Source organism: Phascolarctos cinereus, unplaced genomic scaffold, assembly GCF_003287225.1.
Source record: "Phascolarctos cinereus isolate Bilbo 61053 unplaced genomic scaffold, phaCin_HiC Scaffold_5;HRSCAF=322, whole genome shotgun sequence".
Lineage (NCBI taxonomy): Eukaryota > Metazoa > Chordata > Mammalia > Diprotodontia > Phascolarctidae > Phascolarctos > Phascolarctos cinereus.
In genome coordinates this window covers 43,241,559-43,259,665 of record NW_027555958.1, presented here as the reverse complement: position 1 = coordinate 43,259,665, position 18,107 = coordinate 43,241,559, and the positions used below count along the sequence as shown (strand labels likewise).

Genomic DNA, 18,107 nt, shown 5'->3' with positions numbered 1-18,107 from the left:
CAGGTTGTGAAGGGTCTCAAAAGCTAGGAGAAATGTATAATACTTTATTCAGGAGGTACTAAGATTTCTGAATAAAAAGAATGATGTGATAATAGTGGTGCATTAGGAAGACTGGATGAAATTGCTACTTCAAAAAGGCTCAGTTGTCCCAAAGACTTTTTGTTCTCCCTTATCTTCTTGAACTTTCTGACCAGGAAGATTTTCCAAGGATCCCACTTACCATTGTTATTGGCAATTAGTGTGACAAGCGTCTTCTTGGCACTGTCGCTGTTCTGTACTCCGCTGCTACTAACGGTGGTGGATGTAGAGAGGTGCCCACCAACAGAAGCATGGGCAACGATGGGCACTGGAGCTGAGACTGGCTGCAGGCTCACAGAAACTGTGGGAAGGGGAGGTACAGTCACTTGGAGACACACGACCCAGGGACAGAAGACAAAGAAGGAACCTGCCCTTGCCTTCCCTTTTCTACTTCTGTGGCGTTATGTATCCAAGAAATTTCCTGCTTTCTGGATGACTGAATCCTCAGATTACTCTTCTTCCTACTTGTCCCCAATTCTTCCACTTAGAAACAATCAATTCTTTCCTTTTTGTGTGTGTTGAGTCTGCTGGTTAAGTTAGATGATTCATCCACTGTACCAGGTATTTAACTTTGTGTTTTATATAGCACCAGACAGACAGGGCTCGATAAAGTTCTATTAACATCACTGCTACTGATTTCATAATCATGACGATACAATGCTGAACTCAGATTAGGCCAAAACCATCTCTTTAAAAAAAAGCCATCAGAGCAACTGGTTACGCTTTAACAAAGAGAAAGTACATCATCCAAATTCCAGGGTAGTCCAAAGTGTGACCCTGAAACATGACCCTCTACTGCCTATTTCCTGAGACAATGTAGAACAAAAAGCTGATGAGCCCAGACTTGTAACTGCTACAGAAGTGAAAACATGAAGTAATGTGTAGTTTTCACAAAGAAGTACAACTAAATAAGCCTACAGGCACCTGTGTTTGGATTAGGCATATGCACAGCATCACCACCACTCTGTACTATGGCTCTTATCAATCTCACAGCACCTCTGAGGTAAATGTAATTTTCTCAGAAAAATTAGGAAATGGATCCACCTGTAGGATAAAAGATAAAAAGCAAGAGGGCACTCAGTGCCACAATAAGACATCACTGCATACTTGAATTTCTCGTCCATTTGACTCTCTCAAAAAGAAATGTTATGTAGGTCAGAGGATAAGAAAATTTAAATATGAGCTTTCTCTGACAAGCTTGTTACCTGTAGCTGTTTTATCCACCGAATTATAATCTTCAACCACAGAATCCTCAATCACATCACTGATCTTCTGCCACGGCTCCAGCTCCTCTTCCTCACATTCCATAAACAAGTCGGTATCTGCCATGCTATAGGAGAAGCAAGGAGATGAAAAGGTTACCATAGTTTGGAGTAAAAAGTCAGGCAGACTATATAACCATATCCTTGGATCCACTGGTAAATACCCAGATCTCCAGTGATCCAGAATCATAACCTTCCTGTTGTATAAAGACGTCTGTATAATATGTATATATGTGTGTATGCAGACCTGACACATACACATATATATTCGTAACCATATATATGTACACACACACACACACACACACACACACACACACACACACACACATAAAATTCCATGCTAGGAGACAATTTTGTAGAAATATTTTTATTTATATCTTTTTTTTTTTGGCTAGGCAATGGGGTTAAGTGACTTGCCCAGGGTCACACAGCTAGAAAGTTATGTGTCTGAAGCCGAATTTGAACCCAGGTCCTCCTGAATCCAGAGCCGGTGCTCTATCCACTGCACCAACTCACTGCCTCTATTTACATCTTTTGTTTTACATCATTCCATTCTAAATGTATTCTCCTCCCACCCCTCTTACCAGTTATTCCTTGTAATAAAGAACAAAACCCAAAGAGAAAAAAAGAGCAGATCAGTAAAACCAATCAATACGCCAACAAAGTCTAATGGCATGTGCAATATTTTGCACCCACAGTCCTGCCATATCTGCAAAGAAGGCAAAGACTTGCATTCTCTCACTAGAGATGACAATTTAAAAGGTAACTTAGGCCGACATATGCCTGAAAGCAAATCACTTAATCTTTCAACAAGACTGAACTGAGTAACTATTTGCATTGGTAGACAGTCTGTCCTCACTGAGAGGTCCCTAAATCAAAGAAAATCATAGGATCCAACCTAAATAAAGAAAACACACTAAGGATTTGGTTCTCTTTTCTCTATACTTTCATTTGGTGATTGTATCAACTCCCTAAAGTTCAATTATCTCTATTGCAGATGATTTCCCAGAGAGACACATTCAGCCCTAGTCTCCTGCCAGAGAAAGAGTCACACATCATGACTTCACTATTGGACGTTTGCAACTAGATGTTCTGTAGTTGGCTAACCTGACAGAACAGGAAAATGATAAATGCTGAAGAAGATGTGGGAAAATTGGAACACTAATGCATCGTTGGTGGAGTTGTGAATTGATCTAACCATTTTGGAGAGCAATTTGGAACTATGCTCAAAGGGCTATAAAAATGCACATACACTTTGACCCAGCAATACCACTTCTAGGGCTATATCCTAAAGAAATCATAAAAATGGGAAAAGGACCCATACGTACAAAAATATTTATAACCATCCTTTCTGTGGTGGCAAAGAACTGGAAATTGAGGGGATGCCCATCAATTGGGGAATGGCTGAACAAGTTGTGGTACATGAATGCAATGGAATACTATTGTGTTATAAGAAATGATGAGCAAGCAGACTTCAGAAAAACCTGGAAAGACCTGTATGGACTGATGCTGAGTGAAATGAGCAGAACCAGGAGAATGTTGTGCACAGTGACAGCCATGTTGTATGATGACTAACTGTGACAGACTCAGCTCTTCTCACCAATGCAAGGATCTAAGACATCTCCAAAAGACTCATGATGGAAAATGCTATCCACATCCAGAGAAAGAACTATGGAGTTTGAATGCAGATCGAAGCATACTATCTGCTCTTTTTTTGTTTTGTTTTGTTTCTTCTTTCTTGCGGTTCCTCCTATTGGTTCTAATTCTTTACTACACGACTAATATGAAAATAAGTTTAATAGGAATGTATATGTAGAGCCTATATCAGATTGCATGCCATCTTGGGGAACGAGGTGGGGGAGAAAATTTAAAACTCAAAAGCTTATGCAAGTGAATGTTGAAAATTAAAATAAATTAATTAACTAAAAAAAAACCTAGATGCTCTGTAGGTATATCAAACTCAAGATGTCCAAAGCAGAACCAATCAGCAATTATCTTTTCTCCAAAATCCACCCCTCTCCTGTACTCCCCTATTCCTAGCAAGGGCACCACCATCTTTCTAATCACAGTTTACCAACATCAGTATCAACTTGGGCTCCTCATTATCAAATCACCTCATATATCTAATCAGTTGCCAAGTCTTGTTCACCACAGAATCTCTCACATGTGGCACCTTCTCTCCACTCAGAGTCACCCCTCTAGCTCATACTCTTGGTTGCCTCTAGCCTAGAGTATTCCAATAGCCTTCTAATGAGTCTCCCTGCTTCATTCAAATCTCTCCCCACTCCACTTTATCCTCTATAGAGCTGCCAGTGGTTTCCCTAAAAAGCGTATCTGATAAGTCACTCACTCCCTACTTCATTAAGTCCAGTGACTCCCTATTACTTCTAGGATCAAATATAACCTCCTCTTTGAATCTGAAGTCCTTCTCAGGGGCAGCTAGCTAGCGCAGTGGATAGAGCACTGGTCCTGAAGTCAGGAGGACCTGAGTTCAAATCTAGCCTCAGACCAACCACTTGACACTTACTAGCTGTGTGACCCTGGGCAAGTCACTTAACCCCAACTGCCTAAAAATAAAAAAAAAAATAAAAAAAACAAAGTCCTTCTCAGCCTGGCCCCTTTTCATCTTTCTGTTCATCTTACATACTCTATAGACCATTCATATTAGCCTTCTAGCTGTTTTATACAACAAACACTATCTCTGTTCTCCACTGATTGACCCTGTGCCTGAAATGCTCTCCCTCCTTATATCCATCTCTTATATTCACCTGGATTCCTTCAAGACTCAGTTCAAGTGCCATCTCCTCAGTTCTGTGCCACCTTTCTCAATCTCCCAGCTGCTAAATGCCTTCCCCTCTAAAACTACCTTGTATATACTTTGTATGTATAATTTATATACATGTATATATATGAATGTATATATATGCATGTATACGTGGTGTCTCCTCCATCAGAATGTAAGTTCCTTGAAGGCAGGTATTGGCTTGGCTTTGTTTTTTCTTTGTATCCCCAGAACTCAGCAACAGTGTTAGGGATTCCTAATCTCAGAGGGGAAGATTTCATAGGACTGATGAATGTCATTGATTGCTTCTACTAAAAAAAAAAAAAGAAAAGAAAAGAAAACAGCTACAATGACTGGCCCATCCTCAACAAAAACAGGAGAAAGGCACAGACAAACTTTCATTATTTTATAGTAGACCGTATCTTTATAGCCACACGATGAGCAAATAAGATTCTACTGCACTGTGATTACTGATTTGGAAAGAAAGAAACCCAACAAAACAAAACATTTAAATCCGTAAAATCTAAAGACTGCTTTAAAATGTCACCTAGACATTTAAATAACATAAAGCCATGTGAAAAAACAGTCAGCGATGGAGACAACTTTTTCAGAGGTCTACTGACATCAAATGAAGGTGTAAAACAATAAACACTCTCACCTATGGTTTTTTCAAGTGTCTTGTGCAGAGTCTAAACTAAAGAGACTTGACTCATCTATTGGTTAAAAGGCTAGTCTATTTACATGCGTCAATACAATAATCTAAACTAAAGACACTTGACCCATCTATTGGTTAAAATGTTAGTCTATTTATATGTGTTATATCAGGCCAAGATGTTACACAGACTTCTTATAGAGATCCACAATGATGTGAAAGAGATTAGTCTAAATATTCACACTGAAAAACAAAGCAGATGAAAGATGAACATCACCAATACCATGACATACAGTTAGGAGTCCTTGGTGTGTATATCTGCTGTCCGCTGTGAATGAACAAGAAGCTGAACTTAGAACTAAAAAAACTGAGTAGACGAAAGAGATTGGGACTGATCACACATAGGAAACTGCATAGTGCTTTCAACTATCCCATAATGCTCGAGATCACAAACCTGACAAGGAAGCATACATAATATAATAATAGTTACAACTTCTGCTAAGAGACATTTAGTGTTAAGTCCATTCCACTTTTGGATGTCTCAAATTATTAGGAAGTTTCCCTCTGTTAGTTATTTCCTATTTATTCTGTATTTGGTTGTTTTGTATATACTTGTTTGCATGTTGTAAAGACAACATTCCTCCTCATTAGATTGTAAGATCCTTAAGGTCAGGGACTGTCTTTTGTCCTTTTCTATCCCCAAAGCCTGACATATAGTTGACACCTAATAAAATAAAACATTTACTGACTGATAATATTGACCTGAAGTCTGCCTCTCTAAAAATGTCACCCATTATTCCTAGGTTCTAGCATCTGGGGTGAAGCAGAATATGTGTAATCCTTCTTTCACATGCCAGTATTCCAAATATTTGAAGAGAACAAATAAGTGCCTCCAAGTCTTTTTTTCTTCAAAGAAACATACCTATATCTTTCCATCAGTACTTTTATGGCAACGTCTCCAAGAGCTCTCATCATCTTGGACAATTTCCTCTAGATGTTCTTCAGGTTATCAATGTCCTTCTCAAAACATGTTTCCTATAACTAAACTAGATACTGCAAAGCATAAACCAAAAGGAATTCCTCCTCTAACATACCCAATAAGTATCATCCAGTCTCTACCCAAAGACTTCCACCACCTACCCATACAGTCCTTTATAATTATGAGTAGTTCTCATTGTTGGATGTCTTCCCTTAGATCACTTAAACTTGCCCCATTTGTAATTTTCTACTTACTGCTTCTAGTTCTGCCCTCTGGAGGCAAAAAGAACAAAATTTATGTTCATGAAGTGAGAAAATTCCTTTCTCTAATCATAATCTTTTATCATTTTATCTTTTTTTTTTCTGCTTTCTGACCCATAATCCTATTCTCCATTTTCACCATGACCTCCCCCTCAACTCTTCCCAGGCCATCAACCCCTGTGCTGGCTACTTCTCCTTCCTTCACTATCTTGACTCTTTTGTAAACCAGTTTTACTGTACACTATTCTTTATCTACATTTGAATTAATTGCCCCTTTATCCTATATCAGACGGTGTCCACCATCTAATGCCTTTGCTACTACATCTGAGCTGGAGAATCAAATAAAACTGCTGACTGGGACCTATCCCACTCACCACACATTAACTATTCTAAACCTTTTTATCCCTCCTCAAGACTCCCATTGCACCCTCTCCCTGAACTTTCTCAGCTGAGGAGCTTGCCTGATAACTTAACCAAAAAAAATTGAGACTATTCACTCTATATCCCCTCTTATCCTATCACTCAGTCATCTTCCCCCACCATCCCCTCCTTCACCCTTGTCTTATACAAAAAGGGGGCTGGCTCTTCTCCTTGCAAATCCCTCTACATACATCCTTCATCCTCTTCCATTTCATCTTTTCCAGCAAACCTAACATCCTCACTCTCACTAACTTGCCATCTCTTCCTGTTAGTGCCTACGAACGAACTCATGCCTCCCTTGACCTTAAATAACAAAACAAAAATACCAGAAGCCTCATTTGATCTGTACATTCCAGCTAGCTATTATCTCTCCTCCCTTTCATGTCTAAATTTCTTGAGAAAATCTACAAAGCACCTCAACTTCTTTTCCTTTCACTTTCCTTCTAAAGTCTGCAGTCTGGCTTCCAATATCATCATTCAACTAAAACTGCTCTCTCCAAAGTTACCAACGATCTCTTAATTCCCAAATCTAATGGCCTTTTCTCATTCTTGATCCTTTTTGACATCTCTGAAGCCACTCACACTGTTGATCACCCTCTTCTCCTAAATATTCTTTCTCTAATCTTCTATTTTGTTGTTTTTTTTGTAACTATGCTCTCTCCTGGTTCTCTGACTACCTATCTAATCATTCCTCCATCTCCTTTGCTGGTTTTTCATCTAGATCACACCCAAGCACTATGAGCATCCCCATGACCAAGGCTCTCTGAAGATGATTCTCACATCTATTTATCTAGCCTTGACCTCTCTCCTGAACTCCATTCTCATATCACCAATTGCTTATTCACCATCTCAAAATGCATGTAGTCATGTCTAAAAGTGGACTCATTCCCCAACAGCCTCAAGCCTCTCTTCCAACTCTGCTATTACTATAGAGGATACCACCATCCTTCTAGTCATGCAGGCTCATTACCCAAATGTCAGCCTAAACTCCTTACTCAGACTTACACCACATATCCAATCTGTTGTCAAGTCCTGTCATTTATACCTTCCCGGCATCTCTCATAAATATCTTCTCTCCATTCATATAGTTACCACACTTGTGCAATGCCTTATTACCTAACACCTGTTCATTACCATAGCCTTCTGATTGGTCTCCCTGCCTGCCTCTCCCCCTTTACTCTAGTTCAGCCTCCAACTTAACTTAGCTGTCAAAGTGATCTTCCTAAAGTGCAGTTATGACCATATTACACTCTCCCCCCATTCAATAAACTCTATGGTTCCTTATTATCTCCAGGGTCAAATATAAAACCCAATGTTTGGTTTTTAAAGCCCCTTATAACCTGACCCTTTCTTGCCTTTCTAGTCTTACATTTTATTCTTGTCTATGTATTCTCTAAACCAATCACATCAGACACCTTACTTTTTTTTTGCACAAGACACTTCATTTTCTTACTTTGTAGCTTTCCACCATGCCTGCAATGCTCTCCCTCCTGGCTTGAGACTTAGCTCACATCTCAGGCCACAATCCTTAATCAATCTCCCCTACTACTAGTGCCATCCCTCTAAGACTGCCTTCTACAGTATAAGCAGAATATATATCTGTATATCTTGCAGGCACAATTGGTTGCATGTTGTCTCCCTCATTAGAATGTGAGCTCCTTTGAGGGTAGAGGCTATGTTTGTGCCTTTCTTTATGTCCCCATTGTTTGGCAAAGTCCCTGGCATGTAGAAAGGACTTAATAAACACTTGCTGACTAACTTTTGAGACTGTCCAAAGCCATATTTTAGTCATAAGTCACATCCCAGGAAGTCCAGGACTCTATCTACTATGTTGCCTGTTTTATTTATCCATACTCTGTGCATATGTATAGAAATTTGATACAATGGATTTATTATTACTAAGCCCCAATAATTAATATCAACTGATGACTAATATTTGTAGATCATTTTCACAAGCCTTTTTTTTTTGAACCTTGACCAGTTGCATGCAAATATTTAGAATATATGTGAAGTAAGCTGGGAAAGTCTCATTTCTGAAAGACCAGAATTCAGTTCTATTTGATTAGAAACCTTAGGCTTTCAACAAGTCACTGCTATGCAAATTTCTACCGCCCTCCCCAAAAGTTTGGACCAGAAGCTTTTGATCTCAATCATTTATATTGCTTTAAATGTGTGTCTCTGCTTTTTATAACCTTTGTATCTCCAGCACCTAGGGCACTGCTTTGACCACCACAAACACTTTACAAATGTTTATTTTATTGAATCTGTATTATCACAAGAGAATGCTTGGATTCTTTGGTTTTGTTTCTTTTCCCCTTTTTCTTAAGGAAGCATGAAGAACATGCTCAAATATTCTTTAAATGGAAATATTAAATTCTACCATTCTACATGCAGAGTGGCTCTTTGGAAAGAAAGGGCTGAAAAAAGTGTTAGTTTTTTTTAATGAAAGGTGTTATGCTTCAATGACTAGAGAAGCGCCACCCCAATTATAGTAACTTAATGTAATACAGTATTATGTCTGTAACACAAGTTAAGACAAATATGAAGAATTCAGAGGAACCCGGTAAGATCTGTATAAAAAGTGATGCAGAGTTAAAAAAAAAAATAAGAGCCCCAAAACCCATATATGACTATGATATAAATGTCAGTGGGGAAGCAGCAAAACTCTGGTCAACTGCACTGGTCTCTTAGTATTATTCTGTTTAAGTTAAAAGACACTTCCCTCCTTTCTGTTAACAATAAATACACTAACTTTTTTCAGGAAGTATATTTTTGTAGGAGGGTTAATACAGGTGTTCTGCTGGGAAGCGCAAAAAATAAATAAGTTGATGGGTCTTTTAAAAGATGTCAAGGGGATCTCTATGTCCCATTACTATTTCTTAGCTTTAAATATGAGAAATAAGTGCAGCAGCAATGCTAAGACACATCACTTACACTTAAAGGTTCACAATTCAACTTAGTGGAAAATCATCTGCATTTTTCCAAGGATCCAAGATATGGAACCAACTGTGATCATATCATAGCCTCAGAGCTGTATCCATTGATTCAAAACTCTTCATTTTGTAGATGCGGAAACAGGCCCACAGAGACCATTAAATGGCAGAGCTGGGATCTAAACAAATGTCCTCAGACTCTTAATCTATTAATCTAAGTATTTCAACTGATAATTAGTTGTTTAATTATTTGCAGTTCATTAAAAAGATGAATCACCATGCATTACTGAAATCCACATTATCCAAAACCTTCATTTTAGCCATTAGTTTCAAAGGTTTACTTCTTCCTCACCAAAACTTTCCCTGTTGACAATGTACAAAAATAAATCGGATCAATTTTCCCTCTCTCACTATTCCTGCCATAAGACTGGAAAGTGGATGAAAAAAGAGAGCTGGTAATTTATACACTAGAACCATAGTCCCCAAATTTTTCTTATCACATACCACTATTGATAAAAAGTTTTGAACCTGTTCTCCCAATGTGTATATTTACTTATTTACAAAGTTTTATGTTACTACTGCACTAATAAATATGTACAAGATAAAACCTATACACAAAAGAGAAATTTTTTAAAAGGAGCAAAAGATGAAATAATATTTGATCCTAGAGCCATTAGGGAGCCACTGGACTTAACTGAGTAGGGAAATTATATAGTCAGACCTGCGACTTGGGAAAATCACTTTGGCAGGCATGTGTGGGATGAACTGAAAGAAGGAGAGATTTAAGGCAGCAAAACAAATTAGGAGGCTATTGCAATAGTTCAGGCAAGAGGTAACGAGGATGTGAATTAGGTTAGTGGCTCTGTGAGCAGAGAAATGTGGACAAATAGAAGAAACATCGAAGCAGAAATAAGATTTAGAAACTAAATGGAGAGATTACATTGTGAACGTAGGTAAGGATGGACTGGTACCCTCAACAATAATAATGAACTTTATAAGGGAAGTGGGATTTGGGGAAAAGAAAATGTGATGAGATGTGATGCAGATTAGAATCCATCCATGCCTTCTCACTCACTTGGTTCCATCTACAAGAAAAAAGCGGGGGTGGGAAGGCTCTTATTTACCAGTCATTCTTACATAAAGAGCTTGCCTTCCAGAAGTCACTGAGGTGATCTAAGAGGCAGATTTTCCAAATGGCACCTGTTAGCTGCTGATAGTCATACTACGGTAGCAGCTAGGTAATAACTGCCCTGAGGAACTTATAGCTCTTATAATTGGGGAGGCAGAGACCTTGCACAGTAAAGGAGGAGAATGAAGAAATATTGGGAGATAAGATTAGATATGGTTGTATTAAAAACAAATCTCACAATGACTATTTTGGGAAGAGATCCAACCCATCTCCCTATGCTCAGATTGGCTGATTACCCTATAGGGTCAGACCACAGTTCTCGATTTGGAGACTATGGCATTAGGAAATTACTTTTGGAATTTCATCTTTATTCAGTTTGGGGACTTAACGTCTGAATGAAACTTCCAGATACAAGTATAACTTTCAGAAAACAAGAATACAAATAGTACAGACAACCATGTATCAGGCAACGAGGGAAACCTACCTGTGAAGTAAAGCTAAGTACTATCAAAAGAGATGAGTAAAATACTTTCCACTAGGTAAAATTTCCCCAAAAGTGGAAAAAGGATATGAGCAGTCCCCCCTCCTACAAAAAAAAGACTACAAACTTTAAAGAATTCTATGATTTAGAGTTGAAAGAGGACCTATAGGCCACCTATTTCAATCGCTTATTTTACAGATAAGGAAACAGAGTGAGGGAGCTGAAGCTGCTCACCCAAGATCCTGAAGGTAAATGGCAAAAGGAGATTAGAATCCAGGTCCTTTGATATTAAATCCAGTGCACCTCCACTATACCAAGCTTACTTCTATCAAGTAAAGTTTAATTTCCTCCATTTAGCATTTAAGGCCTTTCTACACTTTAATACTGTACTATCTTTTCAGTAACATCTTATTATTCCCCTGTATAAATTCTATGTTGCAGTCAAAACAGAGCCTCTCTGCTCTCAAACACCCACCAGGCTGCCATACAGGGAATGCTCTTAACTCTATGTACCTATTCAAGTCTTACCCATCATTTCACTCAAACATTTCCCCCTCTATGAAGCCTTTCTTGATCCCCAATGGCAAATAGCCCTTCTCCTCAGAATTCTATAAATAACCACTTGTGAACACATGCCCCAAATAGTTAAGAGAAATGAAAATTAAAACATCCCTGAGGTTTTACTTCAAACTCTAAACTGGCAAAGAAAACAAAACACAGGAACAGTAAATATTAGTTTAACTTTTCTGGATATCAATTTGTAATTATGCAATAAGAGTGACTAAACTGTTCATACACTTTGACCCTGCAAATCCACTACTGGTCATGTATATTAGAGAGGTCAAAGGTAGAAACACAGAGCAACACTTTCTGTGAAAGCCAAGAGGGGGGAAAAGTGAACTCCCACCAATGTCTAAGTAAACTGTGGTATATTAATTTAATGGAATATTATTCTACAATAAATTTTGAATGAGGAATTCAAAGAAATGCGGGAATATTTGTATGAACTAATTGCTAAGTAAAATAAGCAGATCCCAAAGATTAACGTAAATTAAAAGATCACAAAAAGAAAGTTAAACTTTGAGTAATTGAAAAAGCAATGATGTTCTGGGAGAATGTAATGGAATACAAGACACCTGCAGAGGCAGGGAACCACTGGGGCAGAATTTTAGGTACATTGTCAGATACAATTTGGCTGTTTGTACAACTGTCTTTCTTAGAAAGGACAGATCAATCTGGAGAGCAAGGGTATTTCCAGAAATGACTGTGCTACAGCAGCAAAACAAAACAACTTCCTAAAAAAAAAAAGTCCTTGAGAATAAGTAACCATATGCCTTCCTCCTCGTGGAAAAAGCAGGGACTACTAGGCCAGAAAGTTGCCTACATTGCCAGTTGTGGCTACACTATCAAGTATTTCTCTGAACTGTTTTTATTCGTTACAAGGGAAGGTTCAAGTTCTAGGGAGGACTCAGGTAAGGCAAGGCATTTCCAGAAATGACTTATATTAAAAACAAAAAGTCAATAAACATTTTAAAAAATTGTATAATATGCCTTTATATTTTGATATGTTTAAAGAATTATTAGATATTTTTTAAAACAAAAAAAGGCAGTGATTATCATACTAAAACCAATAAATGAAGGAGGATGGGGGAGGGGAAAGCATTATATTAAAGCTATGGTAAGATATTCTTTTCCTTAACATTCCCATTTTATTACATAATCCTTAAATTGCATTTTTATTAATAGATTTTGGTTTTACATCATCTTTCTTTCTAAACAGGTAGCAGAGATCACAAAAGAAAAGAGCAGCCTTATGGCAAAACCAACTGAAAAAATCACCCCCATTGACAGCATGCACAGTGTTTTACACTCATATTCCCCAGTCTCAGCAAGAGGGAAAGATGCATTCCATCTTTTTCTCTGAGGCCAAGCTTGGTCATTATAATTACAGCATTAGGTTTCAGGTTTCTGTTCTTTCCATTTACACTGTTGTAGTCACTGTGTATATTGTTTTCTGGGATCTGTTTATTTCACTCTGAAGCATCTTTCTCTGAATTCTTCCTTTTGATTGTAATATTCCACCCACAAATCTTCATATTTCAGTAAAGATGTTTATATATTAAAAAAAAGTTTCACAGTCAACTCAAATGTTGTTCCTCATTTTGGGTGTACCTGTGTGTTTAAGGATCTGTGATTTCACTTGTTTAAGGAACTTCTTCCCAGGAAGAAACTCTGTCTACCAATACACATGGTAAGAGCTCAGCCAACTTCAAATCCTAAAAGTCCTGCCTGAGGGGCACTGAGAGCTATATGGCCAGGGTCAAGCAGTCAGTATGTGTCAGAGAGAGGCCAAGTCTTACTAAGAGTGGCCACAGGCTTCTCTATCCACTGATTTTAACTGACACACCCCTCCCACTCCCACCCCTTGGGTAACACTCATTCCATTAGCTGTTATATCTATTTTATTTTTCATGTGTGGATAATCTACTTATTAAAAAATTATATACATACCCATCAGCTTGAAGACATCAATTTCTTTGTGGAAAAATACAAAAACAGAAAAAAAACCTTCAAAGTTTCCTAATGAAATGTCCAGCAAGTACCAATTATGTATGACCAACAAGGAACTTCTTAAACTACTACACTGATTTAAAAGGTTATTAAGTAAGAAAAAGCCTCTAACTTAGGTTTTCAAATAAGTAACCGATAGCTACTTTTAATCAGCTATTACATACACAAAAATGCTTAATAAATTGTACATTAAATTCTTTTAATATTCTTCTAATTGTAAGTTACACTCTTCTAACAATAACTGAGACAAGAGGAGGCTAAGTTTCTTGCCATTTCTAATCCAGTAATGCAGTCTGTCTGCAGAGAGGATTTGAATTCATCAGCTGCATGGTACTTTAAAAAAGAAAGTAAGTGGGGGCAGCTAGGTGGGGCAGTGGATAGAGCTCTGGCCTTGGAGTCAGGAGGAGCCAAGTTCAAATCTGCCTCAGACACTTGACACTTACCAGCTGTGTGACCGTGGGCAAGTCATTTAACCCCAATTGCCTCGCCCAAAAATCAGGGGAAAAAAAAAGATGAGAAAATAATTTACTAAAGAGTGATATCAACACACAGAATGTGTATATTAAAAGAAGTAGAAATCATATTCTGATGAAGGCAATATAAGATTTTATTAATTTAAATACCATACAGGTGTAACATCCATGTCAAAATCGTGTACATCTGGGACCATTATACTCTCTCAGTTCTTTATCAGGAGTAAAAAGTACATGTTAATTCCAGGGGGAAGATCTACATCCATTTTTGAAGTGTTACTGTCAACCTTTTGCTAATTTTAAATATTCACCCTTTCTAAAATATTTTAACAGCAATAACAAAGCAAAGACTCCCTGGATTTGATGAAATGGTGGCAATATATGCAATAGGAACCACTTACATATGTTCCCTCTGATATAGAACTTGATTCCCAGATTTTATCAGTCAGAGTTTGCATAATCTAAAACCATGGGGGAAATTACACTCATTACAAAGAACCCATTCAAACACGCAAAAAAAGAACACCTGTTTTGACAACGTTGACACTGAACTACATTAATGTAAAACAGTACATTTTTTCCTGGTCTTTCCTCAAAAACTTGGGAGATTTTGATTTGATTTTGGATTCTTTGATAATTCTTCAGTTGTAAAGTGAATTCCAGGTATGTGAACTCAGCACCTTTACTTTTTGAACTTACTGTTGACATGCAGTTGCTCAAACCTTTAGTTAACACCAAGGCCATCTGGGCTAAAGACTTGCCTTAAAGACAAAAAAAGTAATGCCATCTGCCCCAAGCCCAGCAGAAAATAAGAGCATGATGTCCAAACCAACTATTACTTGTTACCTTCTCATTTTCCTTGCTTTTATTAAAAGCAACCAATGAAATCTCATTAAAAAGGATTAAATTCTATTTTAAGGGCCCCAATATTTAATTACTGGTACTGAACTGAAATATTTTTGAATCTAATCTTTTATGTTGACCATCTTGAAAAAGAGAGAAAAACCTGATAGTTGTGTCAGTTAATGCATGACTAGTTATTAGACAAACTGAAGTTAAAAAGTGATTTCTTTCCCTCAAAAAAATGTGAACTGTCAGGTAAGTCTCAATATAATTTTCTTTTGAGAAGGTAAAAAAAATGCATAGAAGCTTCCAACACAAAAAGTTCAGTTACAGCAAGATGAAAATGAAAGCCTCAATAGAAAATGTTTACACTTCTCTAAGCACATGTCCACAGTCAGTAAACCCTCCATCAAGAAACATCTCATTGTCTAAGTAAATTCTTTTTTTGCCATCTGTATGACAATCTTTCAGCCACCTCAACAGAATACCACAAAGGCAAAAAGTCAACTTTGTTAAATAAACAAGCTGACCTGACTTTTAAAAATAAAAATTATAAGGAATCAAAATTAGAAAGCTGCATAAAGTAAATTCTCACTATGTAAAACTTTTTCTCAGGGGTGAAGTTGCCAGTCCTACCAAAGGGCCGTAATTTTACTAGCAAATGAACAATCTTGACTCCCAAGGAATGGTTCGAAAGAGTAATTTTGTACAATTTTACAGTTTAGAATAAAAGCTTCATATGTCTTTTACTGACTGAAATATTAGCTCTTCAAATGCCCTTGGGTAGAAGCTTCTGAGCAAGATACTGTACTGTTACACACTGCAAATACAAAACCAAAAAGTTAGTCTCTTCCCTCAAGAAGCACGCTGAAGAACAGAAGCGAAGGCACTAGACTAACACAAACAAGCTCCCGAAAGTTACACCACAGGTGTAAGAGGTTGAAACAGAAAACGAACTGTCTTGTCACCAAAATAATTCATTACTACCATTAATTCCTCCAATTTGTGCTATATCACCGCTAAAGGAAAGCTAAAGAGTCAAAGGGAAGACAGACAAAGAATGAAGAGTATTGCTACCACACGAATCCATCTACAAGAATCAATACAAGGGAGGTTTTTACTCTCTGCTGTCATCAGAAAGCAAAACTTCCTACTGGATCCCTCCAATGAGTAGAAAAAGCTTCTTCAAGAGGGCACGGGCACCCCTCCCATTCCCCCTGCCAACCAAGTTCAAATAAAAGAAGAACCAAAAGACCAAGGCCGGGCAGAAGGGGGGTCGCTGAGTCAAGAGTAAACTGTGTTCTTAACTTCTCCGGGTCTCGGTGTCCTCCTCCTCTACAAAATGAATACGGCTGGACTATTACTTTTAAGCTCTCTTCCAGCTCGAAAAATCCTGTGAAGCAAGACAAGAGAGGAGATACTAAAACGCACTCTCTTAACAGCTTCGGAGGACGCCGAAAGAAGTTTGGGGGGGGGGCGCCCAGCTCGAGAGCACAAGAGAGAGCAGGTGAATAAAGAGGCCAATCAGTGTCCTCTATCCAGGGGCGCCAGCAACTGGAGAAAATAGTCCCTAGCAGAAACATGGCGCCCGCCGCGGCAGGACACCTAACTCTAAAAGACGCTGTCATCAGAGACCCATCTTTAAAAAGACTAAAAATACATAGCAATAAATCACAACGACATCCCTAGAAGAATATGGGCAGGTCCTGGGCAGACGGTTCGCACCTTGCTGGACGCTCGGCGGCCCATCAAACCAGGGAGAGATTACATAACGGGAGCGGGGGGTGGGTTCCATCCACCGGTCCCGACCCAAAGAAACCCCCAAACTCTTCGCTCCCTCCCCAGACGTGGGAGGCGGCGGCGGCGAAGAGTACGTAACCCCCAGCCCCTATGAAGGAATGTTATCCCTCCGCCTCTCCCACCAACCATCTCCTCCGCCGCAGGCTCGCCCCCCGAGAGCGCGCCGGAGAGGGAGGGGGAGGGGGAGGGGAGCTCCCCAGGCCCCTCCCCCGCCGTCTCGCGCCACCGCCTCCAGTCCCCCTCCCCCGAGCCACCCTCGGAGTCGAGGCGCGCGCGCCCCCGCCCACCCCCTTCCCCGAACGCGGGCGGGGACGCGGTAGGAGTGCGGACGTTTAGGAGGGCGGCGGGAGGTGGACGTGTGTGGGGCAAGGGTTGGGGGAGGGACGTGGGGGGGGCACCTCCCCTCCCGTCCCGCGACTAGGAGGCGCACGCACACACGCTCGCGCCGCGCCCGCTCCTCCCTCCCTCCGCCACCTCCGCTCGCGCCGTGATTCGCGCTGGGCGCGTGCGCGCGCGACGCCAGTCTCTCGCGCCCCCCCCACTTCCCATCCCCCTCCTTCATTGTCTCCTGGCCGTCCACCGCGGGCACCGAAAAGATAACGGAACCCCGGTAGAAGGGGTGGAGGAGGAGAACGTCCGATCACTCACCTCCTCCCGTGGTCGCCGCCGCCGCTTGTCTGACTTGAGTAAGGCGCCGTCGCCTTAAAGGGACCTTACACCCCGTCGCTGGGAGAAGGGGGTGGGAGGGGACGGTAGTACAGGGGGAGGGGGAGAGGAGGAAAAGAGACTGGCCAAGCCTCGGCTCCCCGACGGGCAAAGGAAACCCCCCTAGGGCCCGAGTGATATGGGGTTGGTTTTTTTCCCCTGGGGGGGCGGGAGGGCCCCGGGGGAGGGGGGTGGGGGGGCCAAGGAATGTGGCTCCGTATACGGGAGCTGGCGCGGGGGAAAGAGAAGCCGACTCCCCCCCACCGACCCTCCTGCCCCGCGGAGGGATACGTTTACGTCACTTCCGCCCTCCTCCTCTCGTGAGCCTTCCATTGGCTGGGCCGCCTTCACGTCACGGGATCACCCAAACTCCTCGGCCAGGTCTTCTTTCCTAGTCAAGTTTGGCTGGGCCCTCAAATAAATAAATAAAGGAAAAAAAAATTTTCGTGAAAAAAAGATATAGTTTTAAATGGTTTCTAGCAGCAAAATCTCCCTTTTAAAAATTAAATGGGGAAAATGGTCTTGCCCAATGAAATGCCAACTCATTTCACCCAATGGATTCCTATGCAAGATGTGAGGGCCTCCCTATTCCCCACCCAAGCAATGTGGTGATGCCCAAAGAAGAGCCTCATGCCATGGTCAGAGGGGGAGATACGGCCAACCTCGGCTAGGATAGTGTGTCACTGGGTTGGATGGAAGATGGCACAATGGCGCCTACTCATTGGAATTCATTCTC

The 18,107-nt window shown here is 40.1% G+C and overlaps 1 protein-coding gene across 8 annotated transcripts in view; it reads right to left on the bottom strand.

Moving 5' to 3' along the window:
- POGZ (pogo transposable element derived with ZNF domain) overlaps window positions 1-17,552 on the bottom strand; it is a 57,245-nt gene extending 39,693 nt beyond the window's left edge. For 3 of the 8 annotated variants that reach the window (XM_021005147.2, XM_078154864.1, XM_078154859.1), the window contains exons 1-3: window positions 17,315-17,551; window positions 1,284-1,408; window positions 221-379 (exon numbers count right to left, since the gene is read on the bottom strand). In XM_021005147.2, the coding sequence (XP_020860806.1) occupies window positions 221-379; window positions 1,284-1,407 (283 nt within the window). In that variant the 5' untranslated portion in view covers window position 1,408; window positions 17,315-17,551. Of the gene's footprint in view, window positions 1-220; window positions 380-1,283; window positions 1,409-17,314 lie in introns of all 8 variants that reach the window. The other 5 variants (XM_021005184.2, XM_021005201.2, XM_078154862.1 and 2 more) reach the window with 2 other exon arrangements.
- Between the last annotated feature and the right edge of the window lie 555 nt (window positions 17,553-18,107).